The sequence below is a fragment of the Euleptes europaea genome, chromosome 1 (assembly GCF_029931775.1).
Source record: "Euleptes europaea isolate rEulEur1 chromosome 1, rEulEur1.hap1, whole genome shotgun sequence".
NCBI classification, from domain to species: Eukaryota; Metazoa; Chordata; class Lepidosauria; order Squamata; family Sphaerodactylidae; genus Euleptes; species Euleptes europaea.
This window is the reverse complement of record NC_079312.1, coordinates 160,430,690-160,444,699: the sequence shown is the minus strand read 5'-3', so window position 1 is coordinate 160,444,699 and position 14,010 is coordinate 160,430,690. Positions and strand designations below refer to the sequence as shown.

The window sequence follows — 14,010 nt, the reverse complement described above, 5'->3', positions numbered from 1 at the left end:
GCCAGTTTTTTTGCAGGTTAACACCTCCCCCCAGAAAATACTGAAAAGGTATTTTTCAGGTTTTTTAAAAAATTTGGCACATTGATATACACACCTACAAACCTTTGTTAGTTTGTTAGTTTCTTGCCTTGAAAACCTGACTGGGTTGCCATAAGTCATGTCATGTCAAGTTTATTGTATAAGGCCATATGCCTTTACTATCTGAAACAATGTAACAAGGTAAAATATACAAAACCAGAATCATTAAAAGAATACAGAAATCAAGAAATTAAAATATTCCCATTCGACTCTATCAGAGATTTGCTTTGCCCTGATTTTCTTGGCCACCAGGCCATTTTCCGGAAAATATAAGGGTCCATATCTGATAACAAATAGATTAGCCTGTCAACATCAGATGATAATTGTGACGTTGAAAGAATGTTTGCCAAACACTTGTTCTGAGGCTCAGTGTATAAAGGACAGGACAGGACATAATGGGGGAGATCTTCTACTGAACCACTACATATACAAATGCGTTGAGCCAGAGAGCTCCGTGGGCATAGTTTGGAATCACAGTGATGTAAGGGCTGCTCTGAGGCTGGGACTTGACGGCACTTTACACACACATGCAAGTCGATGCAGGATGACCCTAGAGTTTCGGAACAGCTAGCTTGTGCTTCTTCGCAGCATACCAATCCTCAATTTGATGCCTGGCATAAGCTCTTCTTTTCATGAGGCATTTATTCGTTATTAGGGCACTTCCCAAAAGAATGTGTTGTGTGTGCAGCCACAGCAAACCCTCAGGAAACAAAGAAGTCATCAGCAAGAAGGGAAAATTGAAACATAAGGCATTTTCCCCCTTCTAGCTTGCTCTTTGGGATATTATTGCAGACGGTTTATGGGTGTGGATTTTGGATGGAGGGCAGCAGGTGGAAAAAAGGAAAAGGCATGACATGCTTTTGATGATGAAACGCAATATGAAAAGTATTATCATTTAGCCTAGAGGGAAAATACGATACCTTTTGGAGTACGGCTGTCCCACTTTGCTTTGATGGTGGGAATTTTGGCTTGAGTTGCTATAAACGTCGTTCTAATCTTACCTTTCCCACACAGACAGTGATGAAAAGCTAAACTTCCTGTCAGCATTACACACATTGACATTTAGTTAAATTATATTAAATTAGTTATCTAGCGTTCATGGATTGTAGGTGTCATGTGCCCATTGTCACCTATCCCTTCATCAGGAAGCAGAATTTCGCATGAGTTCAGCAGCATGTGCAACATCACTTGGCCAGATAAATCAGAGGCATTGGCCTTTTATGCATGGCTGTTTCACTCGCCATCACCCCTCCGACGATGTTGGGTCTTTGTGTTGATTATGCATGCCGTTTCCGACCGTCAGAGGTCGCCTCGCTCTCCCCCTGCATTTCTCTGGATTTTGCTCACGTTTTCAGAGACCTGTTTTATTTCGAATTTGAAAACGCGGACAAAACACAGAGAAAGCCAGGGGGAGAGGGAGGCGACCTCTGACGGTCAGAAACAGCATGCATAATCAACACAAAGACCTGAAGTTGTCAGGGGGTGACGGCGAGCGAAACAGCCATGCATAAAAGACCATGGCCAAAAGTGCATGGTGCCTTAACCCACTTAATTCCCCATTTCAGCCAGGATCAAATTGACCCGAGCTGGGGGGAAATGGTACGGATTACCTTGAAAAGCAGGGACGAAACTCTGTGCCAATCAATCCATGTAAACAGAAAATGTGGGAGACGTGCACAGTTCCTGTTTAGCTTGCAACAGCCCCGACCCGGTGATTGGTCATTTCTCGGGGCAGGGAAGGCCCTCATTGGTCAATTTGAAACGACCAATCACCGGGGTGGGGGTGTTGCAAGCTAAACAGGAACTGTGCACGTCTCCCGCATTTTCTGTTTACATGGATTGATTGGCACAGTTTCATCCCCACTTTTCAAGGTAATGTGTACAGTTTCCCCCCCAGCCCGGGTCAATTTGATCCTGGCTCAAACAGGGGATAAAATGGGTTAAGGTCCATGCGTTTTTGGCCCATAGATGTGGTTGGGAAAACAGTAAGAGATACCAAAAGAATGGATGAATAAACTCCCTTAATAGCTTTATGTCAAATCCATGTTAATAAACAAATTATGTTTGTTGTAGTCTGTAACCAGAGATGTAAAGAATGTTGCAATAAGGAGAAAAGGGAGATGAAAAAGACATATTACAAACGGTTTAACTAAATTAACTAGTAGCAGACAATTTTTTCTCCCCACACCTCAAAAGGAAGACTCAAGACACTAAATATTTGTTTGTTCATTTGTATTATTTCTAGTCTGCCATTTTCTCCAAAGGGACCCAAGCCGAATATGGGTTAGACTAGGTTTATTAATTGGCATAACATTTAGAATTTATTATACCACTAGTTACCATCAATTTCTTCTTTCTTTCTTTCTTTCTTTCTTTCTTTCTTTCTTTCTTTCTTTCTTTCTTTCTTTCTTTCTTTCTTTCTTTCTTTCTTTCTTTCTTTCTTTCTTTCTTTCTTTCTTTTCCCCCAATGGGGACCCAAACTGGTTTACAACTTTGCTCTCTGTGCCTATGTTCATGATCACAACAACTCTATGAGGTAGGTTATGCTCAGAGAAAGTGTCAGACCTGAAATCATCCAGCGAGCTTCCATGGCAAAGTAGGGATTCAAACCTGGATCTCTGAGATCCTACCCCTATAGCCACTGCACCATGGTGGTTCTCCATAACCATTCTAAAATGATACCTAGAGAAAGATGAAAGTAATCCATTTTGAAATGCCATAGGATAGGAAGCTGTGCAGACCATATGGAATCTGTAGTTGTATCGTTGAATTTATCTAGGGCAGAACCCACAGTATCTTACCTTGGATGCATCTTGGTAAGAGTGTTGGTAAGAGTGTTCAGGAATATGAGTGTCCTTAGGGGAATAAGGAGCCCTGTGGTGCAGAGTGGTAAGTTGCAGTACTACAGTCCAATAAGGAGCCCCATGACGCAGAGTGGTAAGCTGCAGTACTGCAGTCCGAGCTCTGCTCACAACCTGAGTTCGATCCCGATGGAAGTTGGTTTCAGGTAGCCGGCTCAAGGTTGACTCAGCCTTCCATCCTTCCGAGGTCGGTAAAATGAGTACCCAGCTTGCTGGGGGTAAAGGGAAGATGACTGGGGAAGGCACTGGCAAACCACCCCATAAACATAGTCTGCCTAGTAAACGTCAGGATGTGATGTCACCCCATGGGTCAGGAATGACCCGGTGCTTGCACAGGGGACCTTTATCTTTACACTATTCTAGTAGAACAAGAAGAGACCTGCATAGTTGTGTAGAGATATATAAGAGACAACCTACTTCAAGCACTGGAAAGCCACAGCCGTTTTAGTGGAGAGAGGTTTCAGGAGTGGTCTCATTCGCAACACTCTCTTCTTCTGTTTGACTGCTGGAACAACCAGGGCTTATATGAACAACTAATTGAATCCAAAACACCATCATTCACTCTCGTACCTGTCGTTGCTACCCCTTTTTAATCAATGTTCCAGTTAAGTAAAGCTGGGGCATGGTTGTCCTCTACCCCTCTGGGAAGTAGACTTCGAGACTCCGTGGTTATGAGTGAGCCATACAATTGGTGAAAGTCGAGGACCTGGAGTGTGCAGGCTTTCTGTGGCTGCTACCCCATCTGCCCATCTTAACATTATTACTGCAGGACTAACTGGTCATGTTAGAGATGAGCAGGAAATATTTGGGTCTCCTGCAGATTGGTACAGGACAGATCTTTTTTTTTTTTAACCTGGTTCTAAGTATTGGTAGAGGTAGGTTACCATTAGGGTTGCCAACATCCAGCACCTGGAGATTTCCTGGAATTACAACTGATCTTCAGACCACAGAGATTAGTTCCCTGGAAGAAAATGGCAGCTTTGGAGAATGGAATCAAATGCACGCTGAGCTTCATCCACTCCCAAAAATACCACCTTCCATAAACTCCACCGCCAAATCTCTATGGCATTGAAGTCCCCTGCCCTCCTCAGGCTCCACCCCAAAAACTCCCACCAGTGGTGAAGAGGAACCCAATTCCAGATGCCTACTGAGCACTGGTTCTTAATATTGCTCATGTTCTTGTGTGTATGCTTCAGAGAGAGAGTCACAAAAATGTCAACGAGGCCAATTCTTCATGCTGTTTATTGGGGACACAGCAGGCAAGACTGAGCTTTTAACAATAATCAAAGTACAGTTAGTGGTGGTGTGTTACGTTCAAAAATTATGCAGGTTTATAAAGCACAGGATCATCCACTACACATACTAAAGAGATAAGGTAGAATAGGGCACAAATTAGTGTGAAAACTGGTGATAAATATAGGTATGTTTATTTGATTGGTACAGACCCTTTTTATAGTTGATGGCCCTTCCCATTTGGCTGCTGTATTCAAGCTCACGACCCACGGTTGGGTTACAAACTGCTAGGTGAGGCCTGGAGTTCTCCTGGAATTACAACTAATCTCCTGACTACTGAGATCAGTTCCCCTGGGGGAGATGGCAGCAAGGAGGGCAGACTGCATAATATACCATAGAGCATATAATAAAGTCTAGGAGGAACGAAAGTCCTAGAATGATATCATATCTCTGCCGCGCTCCCTCTGCCTTTCCCAGGTACTGCCCCCAAATCACCAGGGATTTTCCAAGCTGGAGCTGGCAACCCTACTCCTCAGTGGTGTGGAACAGCACAACAGTGAAGTGGCTCTCACACACTTCATAGAATAATGATAGAATCATGTTAGAAAAGCTAGTCCAATGGACGGACACACACACACACACCATCCTTATATCCTAGATCAGGGGTATCAAACTCAATTGTTACGAGAGCCAGATATGACATAAATGCCACTTGGTCGGGCTGGGCCATGCCTCACCAGCCCAGATTGAGAGTGGGAGGGTGGCTGCCTTGGCTGGCTTGCAGGCCAGATAAGAGCTCTCAAGAGGCCAGATCCAGCCCGAGGGCCTTATGTTTGACACCCCTGCCCTAGATGCTTGCCCAACAAGCTCAAGACAATGTATTCAAGCTCAAGACAATGCATTCCCCTGGACCGAATAGAGACATGGGATTCATGTCTCATTACCAATGCTGATTTCTCCACGCCTACTACCCCTGTGCATATCACACCTAATCCAATCACGCCCGCTAATGTCATTTACCTGCTATTGACATTTACATGCTATTGCCATTGGGTGTCTGAATTCACTCTTCTCTACTTGCAGATAGATGGACTCACATTCTAGGTGTATCTGAAGAAGTGAGCTGTGACTCATGAAAGCCAGAAATTTTGTTAGCCTTTGAGGTGCTACTGGACTCTTGCTCTTTTCTACTGCTACAGGCAAACTAACACAGCAACCCATTGTGATCTGTGGTTGAAAGTGCATTTAACAAGCTCTTGTGAACAACCTCTGCCAGCGAAATTGACCACCTGCATAACAAAGGGATGGCTGTTGACACGGCATTAGCACACAGCTGAAACTCAGGAGCCTCAGTATCACTGGGTACAAATGATGCTGTGCCAGCATATTTGCAGATTGTGGTGTGCTTACAAAGCAAAGCTGCTCTCTGGAGTATGTGTCATCAACACAGAAACTCCCCTTGCAAAACACAGGCACAGCAGCACAGACAGTCATTTCACTGAACACAAATGGGTGGGAGGAAGTGTGTTGGGTAGGAGAGCGCCCACCTATTTATCACCATCAGAGTAAGATAGGGTTGCCGGCTCCGGGTTGGGAAACACCTGGAGGTTTGGGGGGTGGAGTATGAGGAGGGCGGGGTTTGGAGAGGGGAGGGATTTCAGTGCCATAGGGTCCAATTGCCAACGTGGCCATTTTCTCCAGGGGAACTGATTTCTATCACTTGGAGATCAGTTGTAATAGCAGGAGATCTCCAGCCACCACCTGGAGTATGGCAACCGTAGAGTAGCAACATAGCCCTACATGCCTTCTAGACTGTAGCAATGTGTTATAAAGGATTGTAATGGGCCAGCAGCATAGCCAGTCTGGCTAGGACTGCTGAGCTGCAGCTCTCCATTCTGATTTTCTGCATCTGACACTTCTTTTGATTTAGATTTTGGTAGGTGTGGGGATAGCCTTTTCAGAATCTGCTGCCTTTTCAGAATCATGCAATTTCAGAAGACTTCACACATAACATAAGAACATATGAAAAGCTGTGCTGGATCAGACCAAGGCCCATCAGTTTGTACACACAGTGGCCAACCAGGTGCCTCCAGGAAGCCCACAACATGACAACTGCAGCAGCATTATCCTGCCTGTGTTTCACAGCACCTAATATAGTAGGCATGCTCCTCTGATCCTGGAGAGAATAAGTATGCATCATGACTAGCATCCATTTTAACTAGTAGCCATGAATACCCCTCTCCTCCATGAACATGTCCACTCCCCTCTTAAAGCCTTCCAAGTTGGCAGCCATTACCACATCCTGGGGAAGAGTTCCACAATTTAACTATGTGTTGTGTGAAGAAATACTTCTTTTTATTAGTTTTGAATCTGTCACCCTCCAGCTTCAACAGATGGGCAAAAAAACCCAATTAACCTTCCAGCTTTTGGGTCTCATGGCTGGCAAAGACCTCTGCCTACGGACATGGAAAGGTATGGCCAGTTGGTATTATTTGTATTGAGATAGATGGGTCATTGGTCTGACTTACGGTAAAAATGGCTTCTGGGGTGAAGGGCATGTGATTCTCACTCCTGTCAAACAGTTCACACATGATTTTTTTTACCAAGCATCATGTGAATCTATCTTAAGATGGGCATTTAGTAGAACGTGAGTACAATCTACCGAGCACTTTTTTGGAACCATGATGGATGCACTGCACATAAAGACTTTAGATCACAAAAGCTGGTATCCCACCCCATTGGATAGCTCTTTGGATTAAGAAGAGAGAACATGGGTTTTGAATCCCACCATAACCATGGGTGTACTGAGGTAGACCTGGGAAAGTCACAACTTTGGATCATGCCTAGATTTCCACAGGATCATTTTTGCTGATTCTTCCTGTGGCAGGCCAAAACACACCCCAAATTTCTGCTCCTGGGGGGCGAGGACCCCCAGGAATAGTTTACGAGGAGAATCTGAGGTCTCCCACAGGATGGGAGAATAGTTAAAATCCCTCCCCCTTGGGCCACTGGAAATCTAAGTGGGATCCAAGCAATAATCTCTCAGGTTAAGCTCGCCATTGCCACAGATTTGCTCTGCAGGCAAAAAGATAATAAAGTTGCTGAGAAATAGCTTCAGGAAAGACTAAAGGTTCCCACCATCGTGGATAAATTGGTGTCCTCTGCAAACGTGGCCATTCATTGCTCATTCCTGATTCCAGAGCAAAAAGGTAATGATCGCCACACACTGTGCACTTTGAAAATGTAACCTAAAGCAATTAATAATCATAATCTTTCTTGTGCGGTAGTGGATAAAACGAGTTGGATCCCACAGGTCCATTCTGTTCGCAGTGGCTCTTTCTTTTGGTGCAAGAAAACTACCCATTGATGCAAGAGGTTCTTCCACCGAAAATTTATGCATTCCTGGAAGATTCCTTGTACTGAAGGAAAGAGCTTGGTGCTATCAAAGCATCACTATTTGCTGCTGGAAATATTATTTTTCTTTTATTTCTAATGCCATTTGGATTTGGCCTGGGGGTCCTTGTATTTTTTTTTAATATATGAAGAATTTACATGGATCTTGATTGATTTGAAGCATTTATAGCCTGCCTCCTGTGAAGCACAAGGCGCCAGAGTTGCATGAAAGTCCATGACGACAGCATGCACCAGCCACGTTACCAGTACTGGGGTGGACACCCTGACATCTAGTAATGGCATAGCTGGGACCTCTGAGCCTCTGGCCACTTCTGGAGGCACTGCCACCACTGGTGGAGTTGTACCCACCACTTCTGCTGCCCTCTTCACCTCCAGGGATGCACTGCTTACCCACATTCATAGAAGCACATCCCACTGGGTAGCAGTCTACATTTCCATGGGTTTTTCCCATCCCTGGACCTCCATATTTACATTTTCCATTTCTGTTGCTGAAACCGCCATACAGAGAGCCACATCCAGGTTCACTGCTACAGTCATCAGCTACTTTGCTTGAGGTAGGGACCACAGCTGCAACAAAGAACATGCCCAGTGATCTGAGTTCAGCAAACTAAAAATCCTGCAAGGAAATATTGTATTTTGAGGGATGGCTGAATGGACATTTTTCATAAATAAGGTTTATTTTCCAATATCTCCTAGAGAGTTTCTGGCATTAAATGCATACATAGAATAAGATGGCCCTGTGTATCATTTCAGGATGCCATTTTTGAATGTAACCCAATGAAAAAAAAATCCCTGCAAGTAGAAAACTAGGACAGCAGGGGAAAAGGTTCTAGCATTGTCCTCTTCGTTCTGCTTACTGTGTGCCCCCCATTCCAACATTATTCTGTTGCTTCACATGTTCATATATAAAGTATAATCTTTGGAGGTCCAAAGAGGAAACTTACCTATGCTCACAAGGTTCCCCGAAGTTAACCTGTTAGGGAAAATTAATTATGCTAAGTCATGTAACAGATTTTCTGTTAAAAGTGTAGATTGGATTAGATGACATTATAGACAGATGATAGGTAGCTAAATACAGATGATATTCGTGTTCTTAGGGGAAATATTTGTAATACTTATTTACAGTATTTATTCCTAAAATGAATATGCCACTTTTCTATTTAGAAAACGCACAAAGTGGTGAACAAATTGAAATGGCAAATAAAACAAGAGAAATAGGATAAAAACAACAATGGTCAGGCATTACATAAAATAGTATAGGGAACCCAAGGGTTGAGCTGAGAACTACAAATTATTTTGTAACGGTTTATACTTGTGATTTTATATGGAGCCTGCTGTCCAGGCCCAGTGTTTTTATCTATTTTATTGTGTACACCTAATACATATATAAATATATTGTTAAAGAATTTGTAGTTCTCAGCACCCTTAGGTTCCCTGTAATTTTTTTTTTGGTTGAGCTCTTTCCCCCCTTCTTTTTTTGGTTGTCTGATTACAGAAATTGTCAAGTTTACCAAATTTAGAGCAAAATTCAAGCGCATTTATTCTGAAGTAGGTTCCATTGGCTTGGATGCACTGAAGCTACTCCATGGCTGGAAGGATTTCATAGAATCATAGAATCATAGAGTTGGACGGTGCCACCAGGGTCATCTAGTCCAATCCCCTGCACAATGCAGGAAACTTACAACTACCTCCCCCCCCCCCACACACACACACAGTCACCAGAAGATGGCCAAGGTTCCTTCCCTCTCATTATCTGCCTAAGGTCACAGAATCAGCATTGCTGACAGATGGCCATCTAACCTCCTCTTCAAAACCTCTAGGGAAAGAGAGCTCACCACCTCCCGAGGAAGCCTGTTCAATTGAGGAACCGCTTTAACTGTTAGAAAATTCTTCCTAATGTCTAGATAGAAACTCTTTTGATTTAATTTCAACCCGTTGGTTCTGGTCTGACCTTCAGGGGCAACAGAAAACAACTCGGTACCATCCTCTATATGACAGCCCTTCAAGATTTCTACCTGTGAGGCTCAACCTTCTCACCACTCCCTCCCCCTGAGGCCCCCAATGCTCCCTGAACAGCATTTGGGGGGCATTTGGAGCTATAGCAGGAAGAATGTGAGAAAGTCAAGCTCCATGGGCTGAAATCTTTCTGATTGCAAAGCAGTAGCTATGTCATAGCAAAATAAAACAAGTCCAAAGGCATCTTAAAGACTGTGTGTGTGTAAAGCAAATCACAGTTGACTTATGACAATCGAGTAGGGCAGTGATAGTGAACCTTTTAGAGACCAAGTGCCCAAACTGCAACCCAAAACTCACTTATTTATTGCAAAGTGAAAACACAGCAATTTAACCTGAATACTGAGGTTTTAGTTTAGAAAAAACAACTCATACATTAACATCCCCACATCATCCCATGCTAGCGGAGTTGCTCTGCACAGGATCGCGCGCAAGACGCACATGAAGAGCTCCAGCTCAGCCAGCCCCTCGTCCGGTGCGGCGCCGGGGCCCGGCTCTCCAAAGGCCAGCTCCCCGAGCCAGGGCTCCCCCGGCACCTCGCTGCCACTGGCGGCACACTCCTGGTTGCAGTGCGCCTCACTGTTGAGCAGCAGGCGGTGGAGGCGCAGGCTGGCCTCCAGGGCGCGGATGCTCTCCTTCCAGCCCTCGCCCTCGTACTGCTCCAGTGCGTAGGTGTGCTGCAGTGGTGGCAGCTCGGCTGCGGGGAAGCCACAGAAGCTGTACTTCTCGTACTGCGTGCCGGCCAGGGCGGCCAGCAGCAGCGGCAGCCCCCGGCTTTGCCGCTCCATGCCCGCCCTGCCACCCTCCGCTGCTGCTGCTGCTGCTCCCGAGCCGCTCGGCCGCTTGGAGGCCCATTGGGAGGCTCCAGGAAGCAGGGGGGAAAGGAAGGCGGGAGGCTGGCCCAGGCGGATCCCGCAGGGTCTTAGAGTGGCCAACGGGCGAGGGGAGGGAGGTTTTGCCTTGGATTTGCTGGGTTGACGGCGCGCGTGCCCACAGAGAGGGCTCTGCGTGCCTCCTCTGGCACGTGTGCCATAGGTTCGCCATCACTGGAGTAGGGTTAAAATGAATCCTAGTTATATGGTGTGTATACATCCACATTCAGGAAGGAGAAGGTAGGAAGCAGGGTTACAATCTGCTTCCTGAATGTGGATGTATACACACCATTACACTATATACCATTACACACCATATAACTAGGATTCATTCTGACCCAGCAGGTTTTTCAAGGCAAGAGACTAACAGATTTTATGGTGCTTGTAGGTTATCCGGGCTGTGTGACCGTGGTCTTGGTATTTTCTTTCCTGACGTTTCGCCACCAGCTGTGGCAGGCATCTTCAGAGGAGTAACACTGAAGGACAGTGTTACTCCTCTGAAGATGCCGGCCACAGCTGCTTGCGAAACGTCAGGAATGAAATACCCAAGACCATGCTCACACAGCCCGGATAACCTACAAGAACCAATGAACTCTGACCGTGAAAGCCTTCAACAAGCTTTTATGGTGGTTTGCCATCGCCGTCCTCTGCATAGCGACCCTGGTATTGCTTGGTGGTCTCCCATCCTAGTACTAGCCAGGGCTGACCCTGCTTAGCCCCTGATGAGGTCAGGCTAGCCTGGGCCATCCAGGTCAGGGCATCTTAAAGACTAACAACGTTTATTTCAATATGAGCTTTCTTGGGTCACATCCCAGAGAAAATCTCCAGTATCCAAACCATAGGGCTAAACTAAACATTACAGTTTTTCAAGAGTTGGGTCTGTGCACAGATACTCCACATGGAGCAGTAAAACCAGAAATAACCCACCACCACCACCACCACCATACGTTTTGTGAGAGTAAACAGCTTGAGGGGGAGGCAGGAACATCCCCCCCCCCAGTTGAGCCATTACAGGCCTGTTTGGGCTCTCCTTTCTTTAAGAAGCTGTTCCCCACAGCAGCTGTGTGGCTGTAGAGAACATGAATAGGGTCCAGAGAATCTGGACTCAACTCTTGAAAAGCTGTAATATTTACTTCGGCCCACAACGTAAGGCAGCATTTGTTCCAGTGTAAGTGCAGCCGAAGAATCCCTGCAGACCAATACAATCTCAAAGCGACTTACAATCACCTTCCCTTCCTCTCCCCACAACAGACACCTTGTGAGGTAGGTGGGGCTGAGACAGTTCTGAGAGAACTGTGACTGGCCCAAGGTCACCCAGCAGGCTTCATGTGGAGGAGGGGGGAAACAAACATGGTTCACCAGATTAGAGTCCGTCGCTCTTAACCACTACACCAAGTTGCATGTGCAGCTTCCCATCGGGGTGAATAAGGCCTGCCCCCACAGCCCCCTAGTCATTTCACAGCAAAGCACAGGGGGAGGCAGGAGCTGCTATTTCCCCCCATGCCACTACCTGAAGTATAGCTGCAAGTCCCCCTGGCAGAATGTGTTAAAAAAAGAAGTAACGTCTAGTTTGGCTCTGAGTAGGAACCTTTAAAAGTAGACGATTGATACCTGCTTTCCTCTCCCTCCAGCAATGACTTGTACGTAGCTATTTCGATATCTAGAGCCAGCTTGTCATTGAGAAGCTCCTGGTAGTTCCGCAGCATGCCTGCCAGCTCATCCTTGGATTTATGCAGGGCACTGTGGAGTTCATCCCGTTTCTCCTGGGCATCCTTCAGAGTGCAATCGCCACGGTGCTCGGTGTCAAAAACGGCCGACTGAAAACAAGCGACCTGCCAGTGGATGAAGAGAAACCAAAACAAGCGCTGGCTCATCAAAACTGGTAGTCCATTCCTCTATTCTCTCAGGAGCAAATTCAAATGATGCTTGAGATGGCGAGGCGCCAACGCAAAATCGGAGCCGTCTGAGTGTGAGAATGTTTCTGCATCCCTATGTGAGAATTTGTGCTTTCTCCCTGCTTCTAATTAATTTCAGCACTAATTATGAAGGGACTGTGGCTGCTAGCGACCCAATTTTAACTAGAGGGGAACAGGGAATAGGAATATGCCAAGTCTTGTGTATTCTGTTTGTGTGTACACCTGTTGCCAAAGCAAGTAGATGACTTACAGCCCATTCCTGAAAGGGGGGGCCGAAACCTCTTAGGAAGCGGCATGACCCCACCGCCAGCATAAGTGCAGGTAAAACCGTGATTACACGCACTTACGCTGGCGGCGAGGCCAGTCCTGCTGGTGGCCGAGAGCCACGGGACCGCACCTTGCCCCTCCACTGGTGCGGCCTCTCCGTGGCGCAGGCCACGGCGTAGATAGGCCATGCCGGTGCAGGGGGGCGTTCTGGTAGTGGGCTGGGGACAGGAGCCGCCGGTCAGGCGGCTTCCTATCCCGGTTCGGCCAGTTATGCTGGCGCCAGGAACAGCGGTGCTGCACCTGCTTTTGAACAGGCACAGCCTCGCTGTTTTCAATGGGGCTTTTAGCCCTGGTAAAACAAAAAAAAAGCCCCGAAATGGCTTTTTTTGTTTTACGGTGTATGTGCATTGGTTTAGGAGGAGGTGCCGGTGCGCCTCTTCCCCGCCGACTCCGCACACCATCATTTCAGGAATGGGCTGTTAGGAGCTCTGTAATGCAAATCTAATTTTACTCTAACTTTCAGAGAACTTGGAACATCACGGTATACCTGAGGATGACATCAGGGCACCACAGGATTCTAGGTTCTGCCCCCACAATTCCCTTCTTCTGTGCTACACCATCTCCGCAACTATCTTCCTGATGGGAAGTTAGTGGTGATGGTAGAAAGCAGTTGAGGGGAGGGGAAATTCTATCAGCAACCCTCCATTCTTCTTCTGTTCTCCTTTTCTCTTCCTTATCCCTAGTTGTTGGGATAGATCGCATCCATAGCACATTCAAAGAGCTACATTTCCCAGAATGTAGCAGGCACTACAGATGCTATGTTGCTAACGGTACAAGACCATCACAACACACCCCCTCCCAATGTACTGAGTAATGCTGAGGAGTTTTGCCTCTCTTCACCTGCTTCTTGACTTTTTCCAGGTCACAGAGCAGTCTCTGCGTTATCCGGCTCAGTTCCGCAACTTCACGTTTGTTCTTCTTCAGATCATCGTTAATTTGATGTCTGCGGTTCTGAAGTTCCTGAAACTAAATGCTCATAAGAAGGGGGAGACCAATTATTATTAGTAGTATTAGGGTAGCCAACCTCCAGGTACTAGCTGGAGATCTCCTGCTATTACAACTGATCTCCAGCCAATAGAGATCAGTTCACCTGGAGAAAATGGCTGCTTTGGCAATTGGACTCTAAGGCATTGGACTCACTCCCCTCTCCAAACCCTACCTTCTTCAGGTTCAGCCCCCAAAATCTCCAGGTATTTCCCAACCTGGAGCTGTCAACCAGCAACCATTATTATTATTATTATTATTATTATTATTATTATTATTATTATTATTATTATTATTGCCAGTGCAGTGTGG

The 14,010-nt window shown here is 46.0% G+C and overlaps 1 protein-coding gene across 1 annotated transcript in view; it reads right to left on the bottom strand.

Moving 5' to 3' along the window:
* Positions 1 to 7,188: 7,188 nt before the first annotated feature.
* Positions 7,189 to 14,010, bottom strand: part of LOC130477155 (keratin, type II cytoskeletal 4-like) — a 40,424-nt gene continuing 33,602 nt past the window's right edge. Inside the window, exons 13-16 of the mRNA XM_056849218.1 lie at positions 13,555 to 13,680; positions 12,083 to 12,303; positions 8,531 to 8,559; positions 7,189 to 7,247 (exon numbers count right to left, since the gene is read on the bottom strand). Of these exons, the coding sequence (XP_056705196.1) occupies positions 7,189 to 7,247; positions 8,531 to 8,559; positions 12,083 to 12,303; positions 13,555 to 13,680 (435 nt within the window). The remainder of the gene's footprint in view (positions 7,248 to 8,530; positions 8,560 to 12,082; positions 12,304 to 13,554; positions 13,681 to 14,010) is intronic.